The sequence below is a fragment of the Corapipo altera genome, unplaced genomic scaffold, assembly GCF_003945725.1.
Source record: "Corapipo altera isolate COAL_440 unplaced genomic scaffold, ASM394572v1 47, whole genome shotgun sequence".
Classification (NCBI taxonomy): domain Eukaryota; kingdom Metazoa; phylum Chordata; class Aves; order Passeriformes; family Pipridae; genus Corapipo; species Corapipo altera.
In genome coordinates, this window is record NW_020884897.1 from 10,903,043 (window position 1) to 10,927,548 (window position 24,506).

The 24,506-nt window shown below is 40.9% G+C and overlaps 1 protein-coding gene across 10 annotated transcripts in view; it reads right to left on the bottom strand.

Annotated features, from left to right (window-relative positions):
• The window catches only part of SCN5A (sodium voltage-gated channel alpha subunit 5), a 214,058-nt gene that overhangs the window by 5,648 nt on the left and 183,904 nt on the right, over window positions 1–24,506 (bottom strand). For all 10 annotated transcript variants that reach the window (XM_027648407.1, XM_027648406.1, XM_027648405.1 and 7 more), the window contains 6 exons: window positions 16,514–16,636; window positions 9,945–10,226; window positions 3,852–3,905; window positions 3,104–3,241; window positions 1,693–1,797; window positions 961–1,231 (listed from right to left, as the gene is read on the bottom strand). In XM_027648407.1, the coding sequence (XP_027504208.1) occupies window positions 961–1,231; window positions 1,693–1,797; window positions 3,104–3,241; window positions 3,852–3,905; window positions 9,945–10,226; window positions 16,514–16,636 (973 nt within the window). The remainder of the gene's footprint in view (window positions 1–960; window positions 1,232–1,692; window positions 1,798–3,103; window positions 3,242–3,851; window positions 3,906–9,944; window positions 10,227–16,513; window positions 16,637–24,506) is intronic.

Here is a 24,506-nt window from a genome sequence, read left to right on the forward strand (position 1 = left end):
TGGCAGTAATGATCCCTGGGTGACCCAAATCTGTGAAATCCAGGCCGTTCAAGGCCCCTTAAGCACAGGCTGCTCTCTGGGCACTGGAGATCTGCATTGGCACCTTGAAGGTTCTCTGGTCCATTAGAGAGTGTTTAGTGCAAAAAGAGCATCAGTCAATGACAGGTCTCTGTTTTCCTAACATGACACTTTTTCATTTAACTCTTCCCCCCTTCAAAATGGAAGCTTTCTTTTGGAAGAGCTGAATTTCTGAGCTCCTTTTGCTCACTGGATCAGTTGACCATCTTCCAGTTGCTACTTTATTTCTAACTGTAATGAAAACAATTTTGGTAGGATTTCAAACTCACACTTGACCTGCACTTCTGTAGCACTTAATGTATGATCTGGGGTTGGGGCTGCAGAACAGCAAAAAGCACAAACTAACAATAAAACTGTGCCTTTCTGTTTCATCCCTTGGATATATGAGGGTGTGGAGCTCTAGTGACAACAGGGCTGAGAACAGCCAGACTCACTGCACTGATTGAACCTGCCCTGAAGGACTATTTCATACTGTTGTAAGAAAAAATAAATAGCAAAATAATAACAATCCACACATGCCCTTTTTCATGTGGCTTTTTTACTTCTCTCTCTTTGGCTGTTACACAGAACTGGTGTTAAGTGTATGGGGTGGCCAGTTCTGGACTGTGTTTTATCACCATGAACCAATAAGGGTGTTCAGGTATGATAATAAAGGTATGATAATAAAGGTATGATAAACCTCATAATTTCGCTGATCACACAAGTTATTGTTTGGCAGTGCTATGTTAGATTAAAATTACATACTAAAAAAAGTGTGGTTAGGATTCAATTCTCTGAGTTGATAGAGTACATTACTGCACAAAGCCTTTAACTTTGTCAATAAGTTTTATGTCTCCCTTTTTAACTTTGGAGTTTTGGGTGTGAAAATCCAGGGTCACCTACCTACGATGGACAGAATCACGACCACAAAGTCAAATATGTTCCAGCCGTTGGTGAAGTAGTAGTGTCGCAGAGCCAGCATTTTGAAGATGCACTCCCCAGTGAAGATGGCAACAAAAAGCATGTTGATTTTATGGAGGATGTTGACTTTTTCTTGACTTTGGTCATCCGTTTCCACCATCATGGTAACCATGTTAAGGCAGATGAGAATCATGATGGAGACATCAAAGGCTTGTTTTGACACGACATCAAAAATAAAACCTTGGTATTTGTTCTGGGGGAAAGGAGAGGGTTTAGTTAGGAAAATGACGACATAATTGTCTCTTAATTGATCAGAAAGTAGAGGAAAACAGGCAATATACACCGTTTTTGATGAGAACTTCATAAACTTAAAGATGGTGATGAATGGTTTTATGATAGAGTTTTCAAATCCATTTACTCCTAATGCTTCTTGAAACTACTGAAAACAAGACACTGGACTGTGGCAGGTGGCCACTGGAATAAGTAAATGGCATATGTAAATTGGAATTTTAGTAAATGCTGCAGAACAGTGGGAATTTTGTACCACAGGTCAATGAACATGCGAATATCATCCAAATTCAAAACATATAATTACAAAATGCCTTTCATCTGGGAGCAATAAACTTTCCTATACTGAAAAGTTGAATTGCATTTATTCTACTAAAAAACCATTCAGCTATTACACAAAGTTCAACTGAATTATGCCATTCTTACCAGTGGCCTTGGGATTGGTTTTTGAGGTTTCTTAGATCCCAGCTTTTTCATTGCATTATAATACTTTTTCTGTTCTTCTGTCATAAAAATGTCCTGGCCACCTAAGTATAGGGTGAGAACAACACCATTACTTTTGACGACGAGAACTCCACCGACCCACTCCAAAGTTCAAGGATGCATACTCTCCCATTTCGTTTTCCTTTTAATGTAGCTTTCCTCAAAATATCTAAGAAGGTGAGCTGGTTTTGTCTGGGATAGAGTTAATTTTCTGCACAGTAACCAGGACGGGGCTACGCTTGATTGGTGCCTAAAACAGTGTTGATAACACAGGGGTGTTTTTATTGCTGAGCAGGGCTCACACAGTTTCTCAAGGCCTTTTCTGCTTCTCTCTCACCACCCTACTCCTGAATAGGCTGGGGATGAACAAGGAACTGGGAGCTGACACAGCTGGGACAGCTGAGCCCAACAGACCAAAGGGATATTCCATACTGTGTGGCACCATGCTCAGTATACAAAGTTGGGGGAAGAAGACGGGCAAAGGGGGCATTCGGAATGATGGCCTTTGTCTTCCCAAGCCTCCATTATATGTGATGGAGCCCTGCTTTCCCTGGGGATAGTTGAACACCTGCCTACCCATGGGAACTGGTGGATTGTTTTGTTTTGCTGGTGTGTGGCTTTTGCTTTCCCTAACAAACAATCTTTATCTCAACTCCAGGGTTTCATCTCCTGATTCTCTCCCCTACACTGTCATGGGAGCAGCGAGTGGGCAGGTGAGAGGTTTGGTTGCTGACTGGGGTTAAATCACAACATGATGGGTTTGTTGAGATGCGGTGCTGGGAGCTGCTTATCACATGGATGTGAGAGCAGTGCAGGCAATGATGGAGGAGCAGGACTCAGGTTCTGTCAGCACTCAAGGTAGGTCCAGGGTAAGAAGAGGAAATAGAAGAACCTCACCCCTGTGTTTAGAGCCTATCAAGCAGTGAGAAACACAACTCCCAGGCCAGGTTGCTCCTCCCTGGCCCTTGCCAGGTACCTTGGGGCAGGTAATTGGTTGAGGAGAGTAGGATGGACTTCTTGGAGGGACGATGGTATTTGTGCACAGGGGACACCACGACGGTCTGTGCCTCTGTGTCAAAGTTTGTGCCAGAGATCCCCTCTGCCTGAAGCTGCCCTATGGCTTTCTGTGGGGGAATATAATCCCCCAGCCTATATTTTCAGGATGCTCATGCTATGGGGACATTAGGGACTGCTACAGTTGTGCCTTTGTAAAAATCGTGTAAGGTGGTTTTTGCAGTTGCTCTGCCACTGCTAATCTTGAGGCTACTGTGGCAAAGCCGTTGCTGATAAATCTATTCCTTGACCTGGTCTCTGCAGCAATCACAAGATGATTTGTAGCATATGCAGTACTTATCTTTTTCTTTTGTTGGTTAAAATTGTCAATGATGACACCAATGAAGAGGTTCAATGTGAAGAAAGACCCAAAGATGATGAAAATCACAAAGTACAGGTACATGTATAAATTATATTCCCATTCAGGCTGTTCCTCGTACTGCAAAGGGAGAAGGGAAAATGTGAAAATTACACCATCTCTGCACACATCAAAATACTGATGCAGTTAAATGAGAACTGTCTAAAAGCAATAAAAATTATAAAACGTGAAAAGAATGGTGTCACTCCCATGAACAGAGTCAGCTCTCCTCGGTCTCTGAAGTTTACTATTGGCATCTGCACTGCCATGGTCATTTCAGCAATGTTTCACAAGACTGTCACAGTGATCACACTGCTCCAGAAAGTGCAAGGCCAGAATAAATCCTCTAAAATGTTCTCAGTTAGAACCCAGAAGGGGAAAAGAATCAATTTTCTGATTATTCTAAAACTTATATGGTCTAATGGAACTTATAAAAACCAGAACTGTGATCCAGTATAATTAAATGTTACTGAAAAAAGCTGTATTTATAAGTACAATTTTTTTTTTAATTAAGGGTGGAATTGAATAAGATCTTTTGCTGAATAACTGAGCAACACAGGCCATATAGGCCATATAGGTTTCAGGACTGGCAACCTATATGTAATTTTTTTGTTGTGTTTATTTTTAAGCATCTTGAGCGCTGCAAAAGTCAGTGGAAAAGGAAATGATTAATTTCCATGCAGGGACTTACCTCTCGTGAATCCACTGCTGCATACATAATATCCATCCAGCCTTTAAATGTGGCCTGAAAAAAACCCACATTATATATAAGCAAATTAAATAAGTACATCTTGAAATTATAACATCATCTCTGCGCTGAACTTTCAAAATGCAATGTTGAGCATGTTCTTCACAATTAATGGACTGCCTGCCTTTTAAAGCAATACATATCCATGAGTTTATGTCCATTTTGATATTTAAAATCATTCCAGAATGTTTTCCTCCTGGATTTTCCCATCTGTGTTTCCTGATTTTCTATACTTGTAGGGATAAGATAGAGGGCTTTAAAAGAGAATTTAAGAAGGAGAGAAAACATGGCAATTAAGTCTTCAGAAGTTTTGACCTTAAGAATTTCGAGTAATGAAGAGATAACAGCTGCACATAAAACAAAGAGTGTTGCCCTGCACAAGTTTGGTTCAGGTGAGATGGATCCCATGCATATTGCTTGCTCATACTGACAACTACGTTGTAAGATCCCACTGAAGCTTGGACTCTGCCCTCTTTTAAACCAGGACAAGTCAAGACAGTGGTAAAGCCCAGGGAGTTGCATGAATCACAGCTGATTTGAAAGGAGCAAAGGCAATCAATACTTGCTGTGAGCCCGGCCCTGGAAACTCAATCTGCTTTATTGGTCAGACTTTATTTTTCTTAAATCAGGGGGTTTAATTTTTCTTTAAAATTGTTTAAACAAGGAAGAATTCCACAGAAGTCAGTGCCTCTTACTGCAACCTTCAATGGAGAAAGAGCAGGGACAGAAATCTCAGGAGAAACATATGGAAGTGATTTTTACTATTCTGTAGCAAAACCATGACTCTTAGATCTCAATATAGGCCTCTTATTAGACATAGCCCGATGCCAAACACACTTGGCATTAGGTCTGACTCTGGCCTAAGCCCCATTACCTTCATATTAGTTCTCTAGGGTCGTTTCTCATTTGACTTCTGACCCATTTAGACTCACCCTGAATCTAAATCAGTGTGAGCAGATAATAAGGTATTTTTCATTTAATCAGATTTACACTAGCATGCATGAAAGCTACTGACACATAGGTTGAATTTTCTCTTGTTGTGTGGGCACGCAATTCCAGATAAGGCTAATAGGAATTTGGCCAGAGGTTCCCAGGAGAAACCCAGGCAGCTGTGCTGAGGCACATCCAGTGATTTTAGAAATGCTCCACTATACACTCTCTCTTATTATATTAAGTCCTGGAGGTAATGATGTCTTCTCAGTTTCTTCTGAATGTTACTGAGCCAAAGGAAAATGTTGTACAAGAGGTCAATCATATTTCTCATGAGAGTATATATAAAACAATATTTGAAAGGTTGCACATTTTTATCTACTGTTTGAAAGAGATTAATGCACTCTCCCAGACGAGAATCCTTTGGAAAATCTCTTCCATGGTACCATGTGTTAAAAACCACTTTAGGTGAAAATTATTTACAGGAACGATCAGCAGTTTTATTAAAACAAATAATTATTTGAACCTGTCATGTTTATACCCCTTATGTGTTCTAATATTTTCCTTTTTTGCCATTCTCCTTCTAATCTGCTGAAAGGTTTTCTGGTGTCATTACAGCCGCTCACAGCTTTCAGCTCAAAGTGCTGTTCAGGAAGGGTGGACAGGATGAAACAAGAAATCCTTTCCCTGTGGCACAAAATGATATGATCTTAGCCTGTACTTTTCTCCCACTTGGGAGGAAATCTTTTCTCTTGAGTAGCTATTTTACCCCTCAATGTGTACCACAGACATGGGAGACTCTCCTGCAAGGCACAGTGGTTTGTAGTGATAACAGATGATGAAGTGATCTGACAAAAATAAATATTAAGGGAATGAAGTGCTGTGATTTTCTATTTTCCCCCGTTGTCCAACAGTAAGAGAATTAAAAATCCACAGGGTTTCTGGAAAGCTTCCCTAGACACTTCATCTGCAGAGGGTAAAAGATACTGAGAATGAAAGAAATATAACACTGAGAAAAGAAATTATTTATCTGGAATTAGTAACCACTTACACTCTGGATAAGGAAGTGACAAAATCTTCATGGAGTGTTTGTGATATTATCCTGCCTGGAAGCTATCCAGAGAAACACCATTTTCTACTGAAACTGTCATGTGATGAGATTATCTACCGATAAACTCCTCTTGGGATGGGATTACATTTTGTTATTTGACTGGTGGTTAGAGCTGCAATGCAGTAAATTAGTGGAGAGGAGGATAGGTGGGATGGCACTGGCTGCCCTCAAATCAAATGGTGCCTTAAAATAAAGCAAGCCCTTAAATCTGCAAACTTTTGGGGTTTTCTTTTTCTTTTTCTTTTTCCCTTTCTCTTTTCCTTTTCCTTTTCCTTTTCCTTTTTCTCTTCCTTTTTCTTTTTCTCTTTCTTTTTCCTTCTCCTTCTTCTTCTTTGTACATTTTGCATCCACTGTGAAAGTAAAATCAAGCATTGCAGTTTACAGAAGTGCAAGACATTCTGTAACTCAGTAACTTTAGACACACATCGCTGTCTCATGACCATTTTGTACCTGATTTATGAGCACAGTCATGACTTCCAACCTGGCAGGAGGGATTGCTTTAACTCTACAGCTCCTGCTTGCTGTGCTAGTCTGTGAATGCTTCTCTTATTTTTTCATTCGTTATCTGGAGTCCCAAAGTGACAAAGAGTTGTAGGACATATTCGATGGAAGTCCATTCTACCTAAGGAGAACTTTTCCAGGAAAGCCTGATGCTACGTGAAAGTTCACTTATTTCCTTGCTGTTCTTCAATAGATGGTTGAAATTTCAAAATCCATTGTAAAAAAATATGTGGAGGTGATCACAGAGTAGAAGGGAAGGATTCTGCAAGGGAAATGTAAAACTCCTACTGGAAATTTTATGATATTTCTTTGTTCAGCTCAAATATAGATTTATAAAACAGAGATGCTGTGATCCTCTAAGCAAATCTGGGAATACAGAAAAGCTACTACTGAAGCACTGGGTTGCAGCAATAATTTTTTCCTGATAGATTAGTGATAGAAAAGTGAATCATCCTTCTTGCAAGTTAAAAACTTGTGATAACAAAGATCTTTTCTTCCCCATGAATGAGGCATTTTTCTTGCTTGCAGAGTGAGTGGAGGCTATCTCTTACTTTAGCAACCTGTTGTGAGAGCCTGGTTGTTAGCTGGAGAAGCTTGAAACTTGACTTCACATGAATGTTTTCTCAGATTCATTAATTCAAAGTGGCATGTTCAGAAAAACATGATGGACCCCAAACAAGGTAAGAAAAGAGCAGAAGACATTTGTGGTAAATGTCATACGCTTTTCAACTACATTGTCAGAAGCTATGCCTCTGGATAGCAATATCTCTTAAAGTTTCCATAATAGCAACTTCTCATTTTTTTCGAGTACACCGCGGAAGCGAAGACAGAACATTAGGCAGACAGGTTTGTTTTACGTGTTCCCAGTTGGATTTTCAGTCACATTCAGGCATCCAAAGGAAGATCAGAGTCACTTAGAGTGTGCTGCAGCAGCTGAAAATGTCAACAGTCAAAAGACAAGTCCCACTTAAAAGCTCGTATTTTGGATCCCGTAACCAAAACGCTTATCTCCTCACTGCTACGCTCTGCCCCAGTGTGCGAAGAGACACACAGATGTGTCTGTCTCTTCAGGAGAGCTGAGCTGTTAGCTGATCCCCTGCATTTCCCACGGTGGTTTGCTCATGAAATGTGATCCCATATGGAAGGACATTTGGCAAGGAGCACCTGTAACCGATATTCCTCGGGCAGGAGTCTGGCAAAGGAGATCCAGATGTTTGGGCCCCTCTTCTGCGGGTGTCACCTTTACACTTTATTGCCTAAGACTGTCATTAGCAGCAAACATAAGAGCTCCAGGTGCAGGATTAAACTTAAACTCAATCCCCTAGTGGCATCTGGCTCCTGCCCTTCCTCTTGGAAGAGGGAACCGGCACCTGCCATAGAAGCTGAGTGAGGTTTAGGACTCCCTTGATTCCTGCTATGATCAGTTTGTCCAACCTACCAGGTCCTATTCTTATGACATTCCTTTTGTACTTCTAGAAAATCTACTTCTGCCCTACCCAATGCATGTTTGGAAAAAACCTGCAGGGTCATCAAGTCCATTTTCAGTTGGAAAAGAGTAGTACTAGACTGTCCCTTCAAATGTATGCTGAGATCCACCTTATATCCAGTTATGTTTCTTCTGCCATCACTGATCCCAACAGAAGTGACTACAGAAGATTGCTTCAGGATACTCCTTAGGCAGTGTCAGTTTATGAAAAGTTAAAGATTTTCAGAAAGCTGGAGCTTGAGTGTTACAAAAGAAATGGTGAAGGAATAACTACTACTTTGATGGAGTTTTTTCACAAAAAAAACATATGTATTTGTTATGCTGTCATAGAGGAACTGAGAAGCTTCAGGTAAGAAAAATATTTTAAACCTGGAAATTCCTGCTCATCTAGATTGGATGTTTAAATAAAAGACAAAGAAAACACTATATAGAACAGAAAATCTAATTAAAGACATTCAAAATGAATTAATCTACCCTGCATGGCTGGACTGAATATCATAATTACATGCAAAAGATAAAAGCTCTTGCTCTCAGCAAGTTTATCTTTATGTCATGGAAAGAACCAAAAGTGGTTGCGCCCATTCTGACGTTTCTGCTTTCCAGAGGGTATGAAAGTAAAGGCTCGATGGATAGTGGTCAAATGATCTCAAACTCAAGTGTTTGTGTACCAGGAATAGCACATATAAGGACAAGTATTTCTACAAGAAAGGGAAACTGCTTCATGCAGCTGTTTCACGCATCTATGTCAGAGAAAAACAGATCTGGGAAAAGCAAATTTGCTTCATGGGAAGGAGGAGGGCTGGCAGATCCAATGGGGACCTGTGTGTGGCTCACGCCCTTTTGGAAGGGCAGGAGGGGGCCCAGGGCACTACCCTGCCACACTGGAAAGGATGGATTCTGTATGTGACAACTGAATTGAGCTCCCAGTAAGCAATTTTTTATCCCAGAATTGAGGAATACCATCACAGGTGTTTCGAGAAAGTAACCTTTCTGTCCAAGGATGTAGCGAGGAGCTTGTTTAACTCTGTATACAAAAAATGCAAAACAGCAAACACTCCCAGTGCATATCCAGCCCTTGTCATCATTTTTCTTGAGAGCAAATTACGAACAATGGAAATAGGCATCATAACCACTACTTTACATAAGGGCCCCATGGAATTGAAACAGAAAGCAATTTGTCTAAAATCACTCAGCAGTCCAGCAGCAGAGCCTGGACAAGAAGATGGCTCTATCCATTAGGTTGTGCTGTGTTAAAACTCAGTGAGTCTCAGTGCATACAACTCATTTATTCATGTTTTACATTTACTGCTTGAAAAAGGTTGTATAAGGCTGATCTGCCTTCACAGACCAAATATTGCCACTGTCTTCAAACCTCAACAGTCTCTTCCCTGATATGCTCTTACCACCTTTCCAGAGGGACCAAGATGGGTGGAGTGTCAGAATTCTGACCACCACCACCACCAGGTTCCATACTGAGGTTCAGTCTGACTCATTATATTTAGCTGCTGGAAATGAAGTGAGAAATAGGAATGAGAGGCACTAGTTTCCTTCTTAAACATGGAAAATGAGCAGAGCTCTGTAAATTAAGATTAGGATTACAGCTTTATGCAATAACTTCAGCTGAGAAACTGAAGGCACAACTTCATTTTTTTTCCCAGCAGGACCTCGTGAAATCCCAGGCTGTTCAGGAAGGCCACTGCACTCCATCTGCATGAACAGTCCTTCCTGGACCAGGACTTTTTTTCTGGAGCTAAACTTCGCTCTGCATTACAATATTGCCAAAATGGTCTTTAATTCACTTCAATGGTCCAATCACCTCCCAGAGCACTATATTAGTGATGCAGCTGAAACTCAAATTAAAACCATTTGACTAATTTACCTGTCAGGAAAGGCAGTCTCCTGATGGGTAAGGATGGAAAACCCATAGAGGTTAAGCTCAGCCTTTAAACTGATACTTTCAATGAGAACAAGCAACATTTGCCTATTAGTTTCTGGTGGTCACACTTACCACTTGTAGCAGTGCCAGGTACCCAGCACCAACATTATCGAAGTTAACTTTAACTTTTGTCCAGTAAAATGTGCCTGACACGTTATAGAGTATGCAGTCACTCATGTTGTTTATAATTTTAGAGTCTAAAGGCATATCTCCTTCCGTCTTATTAATGCACTTCCCAAACTTCCCAGCAAACAGGTTCACTCCCATGATGCTGAAGATGAGCCAGAAGATGAGGCAGACGAGTAGAACATTCATGATGGAAGGGATGGCTCCCACGAGGGCATTGACCACCACCTTGGGGGAAACAGAAAGGGAAAACAGAATTAATGTCAGCACTTCTATAGACACTCCGTTAACAAGTTGTTGTGTTTCACACGTGACTATTTTTTAGCGTTTGTAATAGAAGAACTAATCTGTTGGCATCCCACCCATGGGATGATATTTGTTCAAGAGGGATCTCTGAATTCAGGAGCAACCTGTGAAGTCATCTTGACCTCTCAGATCCTTCTGGATAATACACTTCAGTCAAACTATCATAATCAAAGCATTAATTGGAAAGGTTGGGGTGTATCACAGTGACTAAAAACAGAGAAAAAATAGTTCTGAAATCTTCTACTCAGCTCAGGCCTCTGTAGCCAGTGAGTTGTGAATTCTAGCTGTGACAAATTTTGCTTAATTAAATAATAACTGATTGAGACATACGGTAAGCCAGCTTCCCCTGTCTGATCAGTCTGCATGATTAGAACAGTGAAATCATTCTAATGTAACAAAAAAATTCATTATTTTTTTCCTGTGTCATGTTGTAATGTTCCGACACACTAATCCAGGCAGGGCTGTAAAACCCCTGTGTAAAATCATGCATAAAAACGAAAAGCAAAAGGAGCCTTTAAGGTGTGGGAACGATGGCACTAGGAATGGACACAATTCTGAAGCCAAGCAAAAGAAACAAAGGTCAGACCATCTACAGACCCTCTACAGCTGTCAGGATTAAATATAGCACTATAATGCCACTACATCAACATGGCAAGAGTCACATCATTTACTGTTTTGAGCGTTAAGACATCTATGCACGTCACACCTTACATTAAAGAATCAGAGAATCATAGAGTATCCTGAGTTGGAATGGTCCCACAAGGATCATCGAGTTCAACTCCTGGCCTGGTACAGGACAACCCTGAGAGTCACACCATGCAAGACATTTTCTGAGGGAAGAACACTGCCACAAACACTACCACTATCCTCTTCTATGCCAACAAGGTTTCTCCATGTTCACAGCCTTTGGAGGCGCTGCCATTGCTGCCTCACAGCATTGGTGCTGACACCAGCCCTACAACACGAATTTGTCTCCATCTCTGTTTCAGGTTTTGGAGATTAAAACCTGGTAGGGCAGCCACTCAGCCCTTCCTCTTCTCCATCTGCATTTCTGAAACTGAGACAAAGGGATATTGATCCATAAAAATTAAATTTTATTCAGTTGTGAATCTGATTACGGAAAATGTCAGCTCTTCTTTTCTCTTGTGTTAGTGTCCAATTTTCTGACAAGCTAATAATGTAACATTCACTTCTCCATCATTTTTGCATTCCTGCAGAAGAAAAATACCCGGAGGAGTAAAATGGGTTTCATGCATGTGTGGCAGCAGCTTCATCTGCAGTATACAATACATTATGTAGATCTTCCAAAACTCGGATTTATATTTTGTTCATTTTTGAATGAAGCTAATTTTCACACAGGAAAAGCTGTTTGACCAATTGTTTTGTTTTGTTTTTCTGTATAGGCTGATTCCTGATGACTTTTCTTGATTTTTTTTTTTGTTTGCTAATTTTATCTTTCAGTTTTGGATGTCAATCAATTTCTAACTTCATCATTTTTAGACAAAATTTACTGTGTTAACCAAAATGCCAAATAATTTCCAAATCAAGGGCCTTGACTCTTGTCAAAGTAGCTTTCATTTGCTTCTCTGCACAGCAATATTTTTGTTCAATTTTAATCCATGCCAGCACAAAATTACTGCCCTACTGTTACATGTGCTGCTGAATCCACTCCCCACACAAGCTCTGTGACAGCACACAGGCACCCAGGTTTTAGCAGTACAAGCCATGGCCATGCCCAGATCCTGCTTTTTTCCTTCTGCTGAATTATGTTCAATGGCTTGTAGATAACAAAACATGACATAAGGCTGGAGCAAATCCTGTAACACCTCTGGTAATGAATTATTAACGGGGGGTTTCATTCTTCTCTCACTGCTTCTGCTCTTACACCAGTGTGATGCCATTTGGTCTGCTGGAAGCACTCCTTGCTTTTCACTGAGCCAAGTGAGAGGACTTAAAGACCTGGATACATAAAGGCAAGTTATTACCACAAATTCACGTTAAAAGTTTAGCTGCAAACCTTGCCATGGAAAGGGATGAATTTCTGCTGCACCTAGGAATAGCAACATATATACCAATGTACAAGAGAAGGTTTCATACCCTGGTTTCCATCAATGCTTTTATAGGTGAAACAACCTTCCAGGTGACTTCTTTAAGGACAGCCTAGAAACTGAGCCACCCTCTGCCCTAACCCAGAGTGCAATCTATAGCCTGTGTCTGGTGTCCAGTTCTCCTGATCTCACAGGCCACCTCCTCAGCCAAAGCTGATTCAGATTTTAAATTCAGAAATAGACTTGCATGATGTGTTAATCCTCCCTTTCCTACAACAGAGCCCACCAGACTTCCCGTAGGAATTTCGGGCCCAGACTGTACCTCCTAGTGAAGCTTAGGCACAGCCTTTAAGAAGACATCTAATTTACAGAGTCATGATGCCAAATAATGGAGAAAAAACTTATTATTAGATAATCTATTCCTGGTGTCCTTTGTGGTCAGTGTTAGAAGCAGGTGCTGTATGTTTAGGTAGAATTTGTTGAATTGGAGGCACTAATCATCTGCTGTTAGGTGTCTTCTGTCATTCCCATCTTCACTGCAGGTAAGTTACCACTACACGTTGCTCTGGATAATTAAAAAATGAGAGTTTCTTTGTGGCTGTCATGGGTCCTTCAGATTTCTAATCATGCTCATAGAGCTCCCTGCAGAGACTTTCCCATTTTTGATACCCCCTTTCCAGCAGTTTTGTGGAATTCCAGTACTGAAGCACTGGCCTCTCCCTCTGCCTGCTGGGTTATTTCTCTGTGTATTGGGGGATTCTAACAGTCACCTCTTTTATTGGACCTGCCCAAAAGCTCATGTACTGTTGAACAATCATCCTGATCCCCAGGTCCTTCTCTGTTGCTGTTTTCCAAGAAACATCCCCCAGAGTGACCTACATTCCTCCTCCCGAGGTAGACAACGTATGTGGTTTTATTAAAATGCATGTTGTACAACAGATCTGTTTTTCACTGTGATCCAGATCAGCCAGTATAATTCCCTTATCTGTAATATAAGTTACACTCATTTTGAGTGTTGTCAGCAAAGATTTTTATATTTTCCTCCAGATGCTGCTAAAGTCCAGATGAAGGACAGTTCTCATTCCAACTGATCCCTCACTCTGAGACAATCATCACCCAATTTAGTGTCATCACTGGTTACAATTATTTTTCGAGATACATCACCCATTTAAAAAAAAATTGCTTGTCTTAGTACAAAGCTTGTATTTTCATCACAGTGTCCCATGGTATCAGATTCGTCTCTGAAATCTAAGGATTCAATAACAGCACAGTTACCATCATCAGCATAATTTGTAATCAAATCAAAGGACCATATCAGTTTTACAAGAACTATTCCCATGAAATCAAGCTAACTAGCATTAATTATGCTGTTTCTTTCCTGCATGTATCTTGTAGCAGTCTCACCATGACTTTGCCTAGTATCATTTTCACATTAAATGGTCCATCATCATCCCCCTTACCCTTTTAAAATACTGCAATAACCTCCCTTGCTGGGAAGTAGTTTGCAGGGAAGTGCCACCTCTGAAATAATTTCCTGATGGGCAACAAATGAGGGGACATGGGAGACTTCACGATTTGGGACAGGTAGACCTAAGCTACTTTATTCTGGGCTCATGCATAGAAAGCCTCAGTGTCCACAGCAACTTTCAGGTGGGATCCTGGTCTCTCTGGGGTCTTTTTTTGAGCACAGAGGGGCAGGATGGCACCGGTTCATCCTTATTTTGAAGGCCTCTCATGGCATGGGAGCTGCTGAGACCTGAGTAAAACTTGCACAGGTCTCAGTCTGTTTGAAGACAGGGAGAGAACTGAAGCCTGATGGCAACAGATCCTCCTGGTCACCCAAGTGCTACTCTGTGCCTTTGCCTCAGGACCAATTGTTTCTAAAATTTAGACACAGCACCAGTGAAATAAGTCTCTTACTGCAGTATAAATGAGAACTTTCTAGCTCCTGTTCTAGCTATACAGAGATCTTTTAGTTAGTCAAGAAAAAGACATTATAATAGAGCAAACGATCATTATTTTCTTACTGTCAGTGTTTGCTTCTCAACATCATCATTATTTAATCCATCACTGTGCTGGCAATTTTCCTGTGCATTTTGGAGCATATGAACTCCTAATAATGAAAGGTCTAACTGTCCCTAGTCTTGTTAAGTGTGGTTAGACAAACTGAAACTAAAATGATTTGCTTTTCCAATAGCACGTATTCTCAATTACATTTTATCATAGTTTACAAGCTAATTCACTGCCTCTGATAGCTCAGAATGACTGAATATATTTCAGCTGCAGCAATGGTACAGGAAAGAAAAGGGGATGTAGAGTCAGGGACCAGGGGGGCCTGCAAGATGAGCACATTGGGAAGGAAACTTGCTGGGCTGGTGCATGTGTCATGTAAGATATCCACCAAGGCAGCCTCTTGCTATTTTCAGATAGAAATGAGAACTTTTTAATGTAATTTTTTTTTCCTATTTTACTCTCACTTTTTTGAGCCTTTGGGTTCGTCTTCCCACTGCTTTTCAGGTTTGAATCCAATTTAGCTAAACCAATGCAAAGTCATGGGTGTACAATCCTATGTCAGCTTAGAACATGTTCAAGGGGTTTTGCTTGGACTTGTAAATCCACCAGTAGAAGCTAAGCCTTCATAAGCCAGATCTAAATTGATTTGAGAGAACCTGAGCACAAATCACTCTGGTAGTTAAACTACTCCTTTTGCTAATACTGAATTGTGCTCCATTTGTGAATACTTAATAAAGACTTGGAGTGGGGTCATCAGATGACACAGGAGGGAGAGTTTCAGTTAATGTCAGTAGTGCAACATCACTTTGTGTCTTCTGAGGATCTGTGGTTTGCTTTTGTTTTATTTGGTCAATCACCTTTAAAATATTGCCTGTCTTTGCTGAAAAGATTGTGGTGAACAAAACAATTCAGGTTTGGATGCCTGGATGAACAGAGCCTTTTGAACCTATTTGTCTTAGTACTAACACAGAGGAGGGTGTTCTGCAACGACACTTGTCTCATCTTCCTCCACAAAAATAATGTGATTTAGCTCATCACAAGATAGTTGGAACAAAGCTTTATGTCTCCAATTCTGGTCATCCACAGAAGAGGAAGATTATGGGTATGGGGTTTTCATAAGTTGCTGTATCACCATATTTCCTGGCTCATCTTGGTAGCTAGACTCTCTAGACTTCAGTCTGTCTTCCTGTGAGGGTATTGCAATGTCAACAGGGAATTGCTGGGAGATCAATGCATGAATTACACATACACATTACAATGATTAGGACCAAAATTTTGTTTATAGAAGAGCTTTACCCTGAATATATCTCATCGCGAAATATGTAGCATGTTCCTTGGCCTAGTGGAGAGGTTTGGGATCATCAAAGTAATCTGTTTTAAGTGGAAATTTGTCAAAGATTTGCTTTACCTTGCTATGCAATCTGTAAGATTAGCAGTAACCTCGACTCATACAGAACACAGCTGTCACCATCAGCAAGTCATGCATGGTGTGAGGAATTAAATGAAATGCTTATCTAGATAATAACTGATTTGTGTAGCAGGTAGGCTTAACAAATAAACAGGTATGCTGCAGGGATATAGCCACAGTGGCAAAGGAATGCAGAAGGGAAAGAGTTGGAGCACTAAACACAAGCTACATGGTTTAATGTCAATCCTGACATTCCACATTGAAACTGCAATCTGTTCAAAGGAGAAAAAAAAAACTCATTCATTTGCTTTCCCTATCTTTAGCATTTCTAATTTTTGCTTTAATTATTAGTGAAAAAGTCCTTAAGAACTTTCCAGTCAGTCTCATTTTAGTACATGTCAAAAGTAGGGAGCAAACTTGTAGCTTGGTTATTCCCCTGATAGACCTTATAATTGAGAGGTAATTGTTAGCCAGATGCTTCCTCAGACAAAAAGCTGTTTTTTAAAGTGCAGTATGACGAGTTAGGCAGCATGATTAGTTTATCACTAAATCCACCTGAGGACAAAGATGTAATGATACAATTACAATCAAGACCAAGGAGGTATTTCTGATTTTGTTGTTTTGATAAAGCATTATCATTCATTTCCTTTGGCTGACAAAATGAAGACAAAACCATGTGCAATGGTTCCCTGTTACATGCTTGATGTTAAGCTCTGACCAAGTGCTTTGTATACTCTTACCCTCATCCCTTCAAATCGTGACAAAGCTCTCAGTGGTCGCAGAGCTCGGAGAGTCCTGAGGGATTTAATGGGACCCATCTCAGAGTATCCAAGCGTGTTGGCGACGAGGCTTATTAAAGAGACCTGGATGGAAACACAAAGCAAAAATCCAGTCTGTTAGTGCATTCCTGCCATTTTCCTTCTCTTCTGACTTTCCTTCCTGAAATGAAACAGGTGGTGAGTGGAACAGTGGGAAAAAAAAGTCTTAAATATTCAGGTGCTGGAGCAGATCCAGAGAAGAGTGATGAGGCTGGTGAAGGGACTCGAGCACAAGTGCTGTGAGGAGAGGCTGAGGGAGCTGGGGTTGTTCAGCCTGGAGAAGAGGAGGCCCAGGGGAGACCTCATCACTCCCTGACAGGAGGGTGTAGCCAGGTGGGGGTTGGTCTCTTCTCCCAGGAACCAGCAGTAAGACTAGAGGGCAGATTTTAAGCTCTGCCAGGGGAGGTTTAGCTTGGATAATAGGAAGAGATTTTTTACAGAGGGAGCAACCAGACATTGGAATGGGCTGCCCAGGGAGGAGGTGGATTCACAATCCCTGAAGGTTTTTAAGATGAGACTGGATGTGGCATCAGTGCCATGGTCAGGTAACCACGGCAGTGTAGGATCAAGGGTTGGACTTGATGACCTCAGAGGTTTTTTCCAACCCAGTTGATTCCATGATTTTAAATGAATGCCATTACATTGGACCCATATGGAAAAAAGGATCATCTTCCACAAAGTGGATGAGAAAGGAGATCATCATTACAGCCCCACCACTCTGTGCCGCCTGTGCCGCAGGTTTCCTTTGCACTCCTCAAGGTGTATCTTCCACTATCCAAAATAGTTAAAATGTTATAATTTAGGGCTTTTTGGATGAAAGCACCTCTAAGATCTAACCCCTTCCAGCTGAGATAAAGGATTTTAGTATTAACATTCAATCACTAGTCTTCAACTTAATGATTAGAAACAAGTCTTCAAGATTGCTGAAAGACATGATTTTTTGCCATAGATCTTAAAAGAACAGTGTGCATGGCTCTTTGGTTTTGCACTTTTTTTGACTTTTTCTAGTTTCTAAAAGGTCTCTAAGGGAGATGGAACATCAGTGTTGGGGTTCATACCTTTCAAAGACTATTTTGAAATAAACTTTCTCTTTCCAAATCTGGAGGAAGCACGGAGAGGTTCCAATGCCCTTCATGTTCTAAGAGCTTTTGCAGTGCCCAGCTGGTCAGAAATGTGGATGCTATCAGGCACAGGGCTGGGGTCTGAATGAACTGAATGGCAGTGGAAATTATGAACACATGGAGCAATTGGGTTTTGTGTGCTTGAATCAGTGTTCACAGTCTGAATTCCTACTGAGCAAGGAGTGAAAATAAACAGCTCTTCAACACCATAGGTATCACGTCAATTTGCATGTTTAAAAAAAAAACAACAACCAAGAAACAAGAAAACCCAACCAGCATTAACTTCCACATACTATAAAATACTATTTTCTTAGAAGGAGAGACCTATTTATATTGCTTATCACAGTTCCCTTACTCCCATTTTACTTTATTTTTTTTTCTCACTTAACATTTTCACAGCTCCATTTCTCATAGTATCAGATTATCTTCCGCTCACCAATGTGAGTGTGCAGAGCTCATCTGTGAGGAGGGTGTGCTACTGCCATTTTAATGACAGCAGCTCTACATTATAAAAATTAGGTGTTTAGGGTAAAAGGAAACTCTGGGGTCCCCCATGAAGACAGACAGCTCTGGAGGGAAACTTCCCTTTTCATTTTAGGATGAGGTGATTTTACATCTGAACCCCACTGCTGGCTGACCAGCCCAGCATCACCCAGGGGCTTTGGGATAAAGCAGGATAAGACCAGCCTGGTCCCCTAAGTCACAAACCAGTCTCCTCTATGGAGTAGCTTTTCTCCAGATTTTGCATCCATTTACCTACAAGTGCTTTCTGCACAGCTAAGAACCTTTGTAAAACTTGCTGAATTTGTTAAATTATTTACCTATTGATGGTTTTATTGTGGCATGTGGGTGACAGCAAGCCTAAGGGCAGGAGGTCTCAGAGACACCAAGCCTGGGCTTGATGCAGCGGGCTGGCTTTCTGCCAGGATAAGTCAGCCCATGTCTGCAGAAGTGGCACAGAGGCTGGCTGTCATGCTGTGACATGTCACCCTCTAACAAGGTGTGACACAAACTCACCTCCCGTGTACAGACTCAGTGGCTGGTGCAGAAAGAAGGTCTTAATAAACACTTCTGCATTTTACTGGTGAGAGTCCTATAAGAACATCACAGTAAACAGGCAGACTGAGTTCAGGGACTCTTAGGCTCCTTAGACACCGGGGGGGTAAAAATCACCAGCAAAGCCTTTGCTTCCATCTCTAAGAAAGCAGCTGTAAACCTGTGACATGAGCACACCTAAAAAGTTATTTTAGAGTAAGCAGTGCTGTATGTTTGACATGTTCCTTTCACCTAAGTCCTGCTCACTCAATACTCACAGTTAAAGAGGAAAACCTGGGTTCATCTTAAAAACCATCTTAAGCTCCCCAATGCTCCCAGACTGAGGTACCACCCATTTTCTGTCTTCCCCATTTCTTACCAGCTTTGATTTCATCCTGTGCTCTGAAGCTGCATTAACACAGAGTTCAAAGCCTTTTCTTTTCATTCTCCCTCCCCATTAACTTAATGTTGCCTAAATAATGAGGAAGGGCTGAGGATTTGTCTGATAGCAGTAAACAAATGCACGGCGTACTTATATACTAAACCCATTCAATTAAGTAATTTAAAACTGTGGCATTATGGAGATAGCATGATAGGAATAACACCGTGGCACATATTTCTGTCTCTGGTGGAAAGTTCAGTGCAGAAAACAGCCTTAACCTCACAAAGCCTTCAAGTTTCCTATCCAGAAAGCCTGGAGGTATAAGAAAAACAGTTCAATGATAGTGTGCTCAGATACAGAAATTAAGACCCATACACTCACATACCAAGGGAAGTTCATTCATCTGTATAATTGATTTGTAAAGTGAATGTACATATTTAAAAGAAAATTAATCTAATACAGAGTACCCAACACCCTTCTTTGCTAGTTTCACACACAATGACTGAAAGTCAGATCTTCTCAAGGTCTTCAAACTGCCTAGATTGCTACAGAATTCCTCCCTCCTCCTGGATTTATGTCCCATAACTTCCCTTTTTCTCAAGGCAGAAGGTGCTTGGTTCAAATCCTGCAAAACCAGACTTTGGATCTGAGTGGGTTATCGTTTCATTTCCAGAGCTGTAAATGTCACCCTGAAACACATCACAGGTGCTGCTGTCCTCCTGACACAGATTTACACAGCATTAGATATCTCTTCAGAGGATTAGGTCACGAAACTGTGTGATATTTGGCAATGATTTACAAGGCTGGAGTTTGAGACAACTTGTTTAAATGCTTGTATGTTGGTTTTGAAGGTATCCCTGTCAAATTTTATTTAGAGGAGAATTTCTAACGCAAGGAGTTGGCCATTTAGACTTGATTAAAAGTGACCCAGAAGGCTATTTTTAGGGAAAAAATCAAGCAGTTTTCAAAATTGGTGCTGACTGCCCCACATAAACACAGCAAAAGGTGAAGTCAGCTGTTTCTGTGACTTTTTTTCTCTATTACGAGGCTGTGCAGCCCAGAACTGCTCCAAGGTTCTGCTTTGTGCTCTGCTCAGTATGAGAAATGTGCTGGCACTCAGAAAACACCTCTAGGGTCAATGTAACCTCCAGATTCATAATAAGACACACACACATTTTTAATCCTTTCAGTACCTGTTTGCAAATAGTTTTGCAGGTTTTTCATAAAAACCTGCCCCTGAAGGCCAGGTAGCAATGTAACACAGTGGAGAGCAGATGAATCCTAAGAAAGATTAGGAATTGATAACTGCTCAAATTATTACTGACATAACTATATATATATAATACAATGCTAATGAGATTGTCTGAATGTCTTGTCCATGAATCAGAACACTTTTTTACTAATTACCACTTTCTTGTGGTAGTTTCACTATTTTAGGGAAGTAAATAATTCTTGAGATAAGAAATATGTACTGTATATGTGTACCCAGGTGGTACCCATGTAGTGTTAGACTCCCAGTGTGCTCATGTTGGTGCTCACAGTCATTTACTAGTTACAGATATGCAGCATTTTCTGACTATTAAAATTATTCACCATGAACACACAGAGATAAATTTCTAAAATAAGTTTATATGTCTTCTTTATCTGATGGTGACTTAAGTAATCACTGTTGTAAAGTGATGTAAACCCAGTAAAGCCATCAGAAGAGAATTTTAAGGCAGCAGAAAAACAATTTTAAAGTAGGAAGTGTGATTATGCAGCACACCCAGGGGAAAAGGCCTTTAATCAGAGGATCACAGATTTTTTTCCCAGAGACTGATTGCATTTATAACAGTAATGGGTTCCTTCCCACGTGCATACATTTTAATAGCATATTAGTGGCATCCCCAGACTCCCTAACCATGGGAGGTTACAGGGAGTCAAGAGCACAGACTTTGGGAGCAGTGTTTCACCTGAGGTTGAAGGAGGTTCCTGTAGCAAGAAGGTGGAATAAAGGCTGCTCCTTTCTTTTTTTCATTCCTTTCCACCAGCCTAAAAGCACAGCATTTCAGATAACCCACGAGCATCCACTGCATCCAGCTGGAAGCAGACCTGAGCAACACTATTCCAAGGCAGATGCTACGCAGCACAGACGGCATTTTTTAATTAACCCCTGGCCACCACTGAGATGAATTAACAGCAGAGCCCAGAAAACAAGGACTTCTGCCTGAGGAACAGCAAAAATCCTCCTTTGGTGATCATATAAATACCAAAACCAACAAGAATCTCTACTAATTGACTGCCTGCTGCAGAACACATCTGTGAGTGATGCCCTGTGAGCGTCTGTCTTGGGGGGAAGAGGAGACCTCCTTCCTGGTATAGGCAACAGCATATGCTTTATGCAGCCAGGAATTTCATCAAATTAACCTGCTTGTTCAAATTAGAGGGGAGGGATCAGAGAAAAAAGAAAAGGACGTCTGAATGGAAGCACAACAGCTGAGTTGAAAGCTTTGGCCACTTATTTAAATAAGCAGTTTCAGCTAATGCAGGCCCACAGTGCTTTCAAATAGCTTTTTATGTGCTCCAGGAACCTGTCTCTTCCTCTCTAATTGTGAAAAAAAAAAAAAAAAAAGTAGAGAAAGAGGAAAGAGCACTTGTTTTACTTTGAGTGTTTCTTTTCAGTCCAGACTGGTTTCTCCTGTCTATTGCTGCCAAGGATAGGATTACCCAAAGAAGTCTTCACAGTGTCTTTTAGAGCCAGGCCTGAGGTTACAAGTTGCTCCCCTTGATTTGAAGAGGATCAAAATTAAGTCTGTACCCCAAATGCAAGTTGGAAAACCTACTTTTTTCATAGAAAGGGAAATTTGCAAATAAACTGAAATACATGGAATTTCTTATGCATTCTGAAATAAAGTTGGAAGAAAGGAGCTTGTTATGAGGCTGATATTCCCCTTGGCATCCACCATTTCTGAGCAGACTTTTATTGTTGCCTTATTTTTTTTTAAAATATCCCTTTTCCCTTTACAGATGCTGAACTGTATGATTGCACCTGTCAATCAAGAAATTCCATGTTATGAAAGGAGGGCATAAAGTTAAAGGAAAGTCTTAAAATTAGGACACTGAAGAGACACTAAGATGACCTAAATTCCCATCTCTGCTACCTGTTTCCTTGAATCACAACCCTCACATTCAGGTAAAGAATACAAACTCCTTAGGGCTGCTCTGGGGTTGGTCCATGGCATGGAGATGAAAGTGTGCCTGGAAAAGAGCTATCAAACAGCTTCTCTCATCACAGCAGTTCATTACTGCTCATGGAGTGCTCTCATGTGTTATAACCTGATGGGCTACACGAATGCCTAGATTAATTATTAAAAAAATTACCTCCTGGAAAGCCCAGAATTATTTCTTATAACTCAGGTTTAAAAAGTTGTTTACATAATTTACTCTTTTTTTTTTTTTCTACAGGATATTTCTTCTTTTTTTTTTGTTTTTTCCTTTTTCATGTTATTTTCTTATTTTTTTCCCCCCATCTACTACTTAGACTAAAGCTGTGAAACTCCTTTAATATTCCATGTTCTCAGCTTTGTTCTCCTCATGTCCATGCTTTTCAGGCAATGTTTCCTTGTCAGAGGGCAGCCTTGCTGTAAACAGCATGTGTCACTTTTGTTGGGTTAAATGCTTTTAAATAAATCATCCCTGCATCCTAATTGCTTCCTGGTGGTTTCCAGAAGAACCTCTTTACGTCTTGCTGTTCTCTTAATCTGTCACCTCCTTTACACCTGCTCAGGCTTTTCTAACAGCTCCAGTCAATTCCCAAGGCAGATGGCTGCGAATCATGGATTAAACCTCAGCTAATTTCTGAGGGCGAGTCAACCTGCTGCTGTGAGCTTACATCCAGCGAGGCAGCAAACTGACTTATCGATCTGCAGCTTTCCCACCTCTCCCTTTCCAAATGGATTTTCAGCTTGTCTCCATTCACCTCTCTTACTGAAAACAGGCACCTTTGCCACACCCCAAGGTCCCGTTTTTTAACACCGGGCAGAGGGATTGCTGTGAATTTTGGGGATCACATGATGCTCCTTGATCATCCAAACCTTGGGCAAGACTCAAAGACTTTCTCCTTGTTGCAGCAGCGGTGGCTGTGCAGGTGCAGATGTCCTGAAAAGTCTGGTTTATTGATATACATATTTTTGTATACATATATATATTTATATTTATATTTATAACTATCATTATTTAGAGCAAAATAGTTTCTTCATCATCAGCTATGTTCTGCTTCTCATCCAGATGCTGTGCAGAGACAGCCTGGATTTAGTTAGGGCAGCTGAAGAGGAAAGACATTCTCCCCTTAAAAAGATCTCCAAAGCCACCTCATTATTCATCCCAGGGTACCTTCTTGATGCTGACTGCTGTAGTCAGGAGTAGACAGGAATACACTTGATTATTATTTATTATGTGAAGATGGCGTTATCATGCCAGGGGTGTGCATAGTGATCACTGAGAGAACATTTCCCTGGGGGCTCAGCCCCATCGACTCCACTGCATTTCCATCCCAGCCAGTGGGAGCTGAGGTGCTGAGCTGAAGGCATGTTTATTTCTGGGCAGGATTAGGATCAACCCTACTTGTACATGACATAATGGAAAAAAAAAAAAAGAAAAAAAAAGAGAAAAAATCTGTCTGGTTTGTTTCCACAAGGTGCTGTTCTGGATTTGCTTGTTTCCCTAAAGTATCTATTTAATCAGATGTTTAAAATCAATACAAAAAATACCAAGCTGATGTGGGAAATGCGACCATCTAAGCATGAAAATCATCGCTGTTCAGTTGGATTTTTGAACCTGATTGATCCTGATATTGTATTGAGTATGCCAGAATAGAGAGGGACTCTGAAGAATTACAGGATCTCTGACTTTTGCCAGGAAGGCTAATGATAAAAGTAGGAGTACATACCACAAGTAGGAGTCTTCATTTACCTCAGCACAAAACACCCCAAAGACAGCCCTACCAGAGTAGGAGGCCAGCACAAGGTCTGTACACCACTAGGGCACAGCTTTCAACTTTCATCCCAATTCCTTTTATCTCTCTGCCATTAATAAGGAATCCCTGTCCTTCTGAAGGCTCTTTGTCTCCCTTCATTTCGTCCTTTTTCTTCCTCCTGACATCAGTCTCTTGAGCTGTTCCTGGCCATTCTGGATGGAGCCACAAGTGTGGGGGGAAGACATTTTTTGGTCTGCAAGTTGGGATTTCAAAGGTGTTGGTCATCAGGGACAGGAACTGTGGGACAATTCTCCTCTGTCCCTGCAGAGTGTGTGGGACTCTGAACTGTTAAAAACAGTCTATGTGTCCCTCCCAGCTCTGATTTCTCATGCAAGGGAGAAAATCACTGTATATGGAATTTGG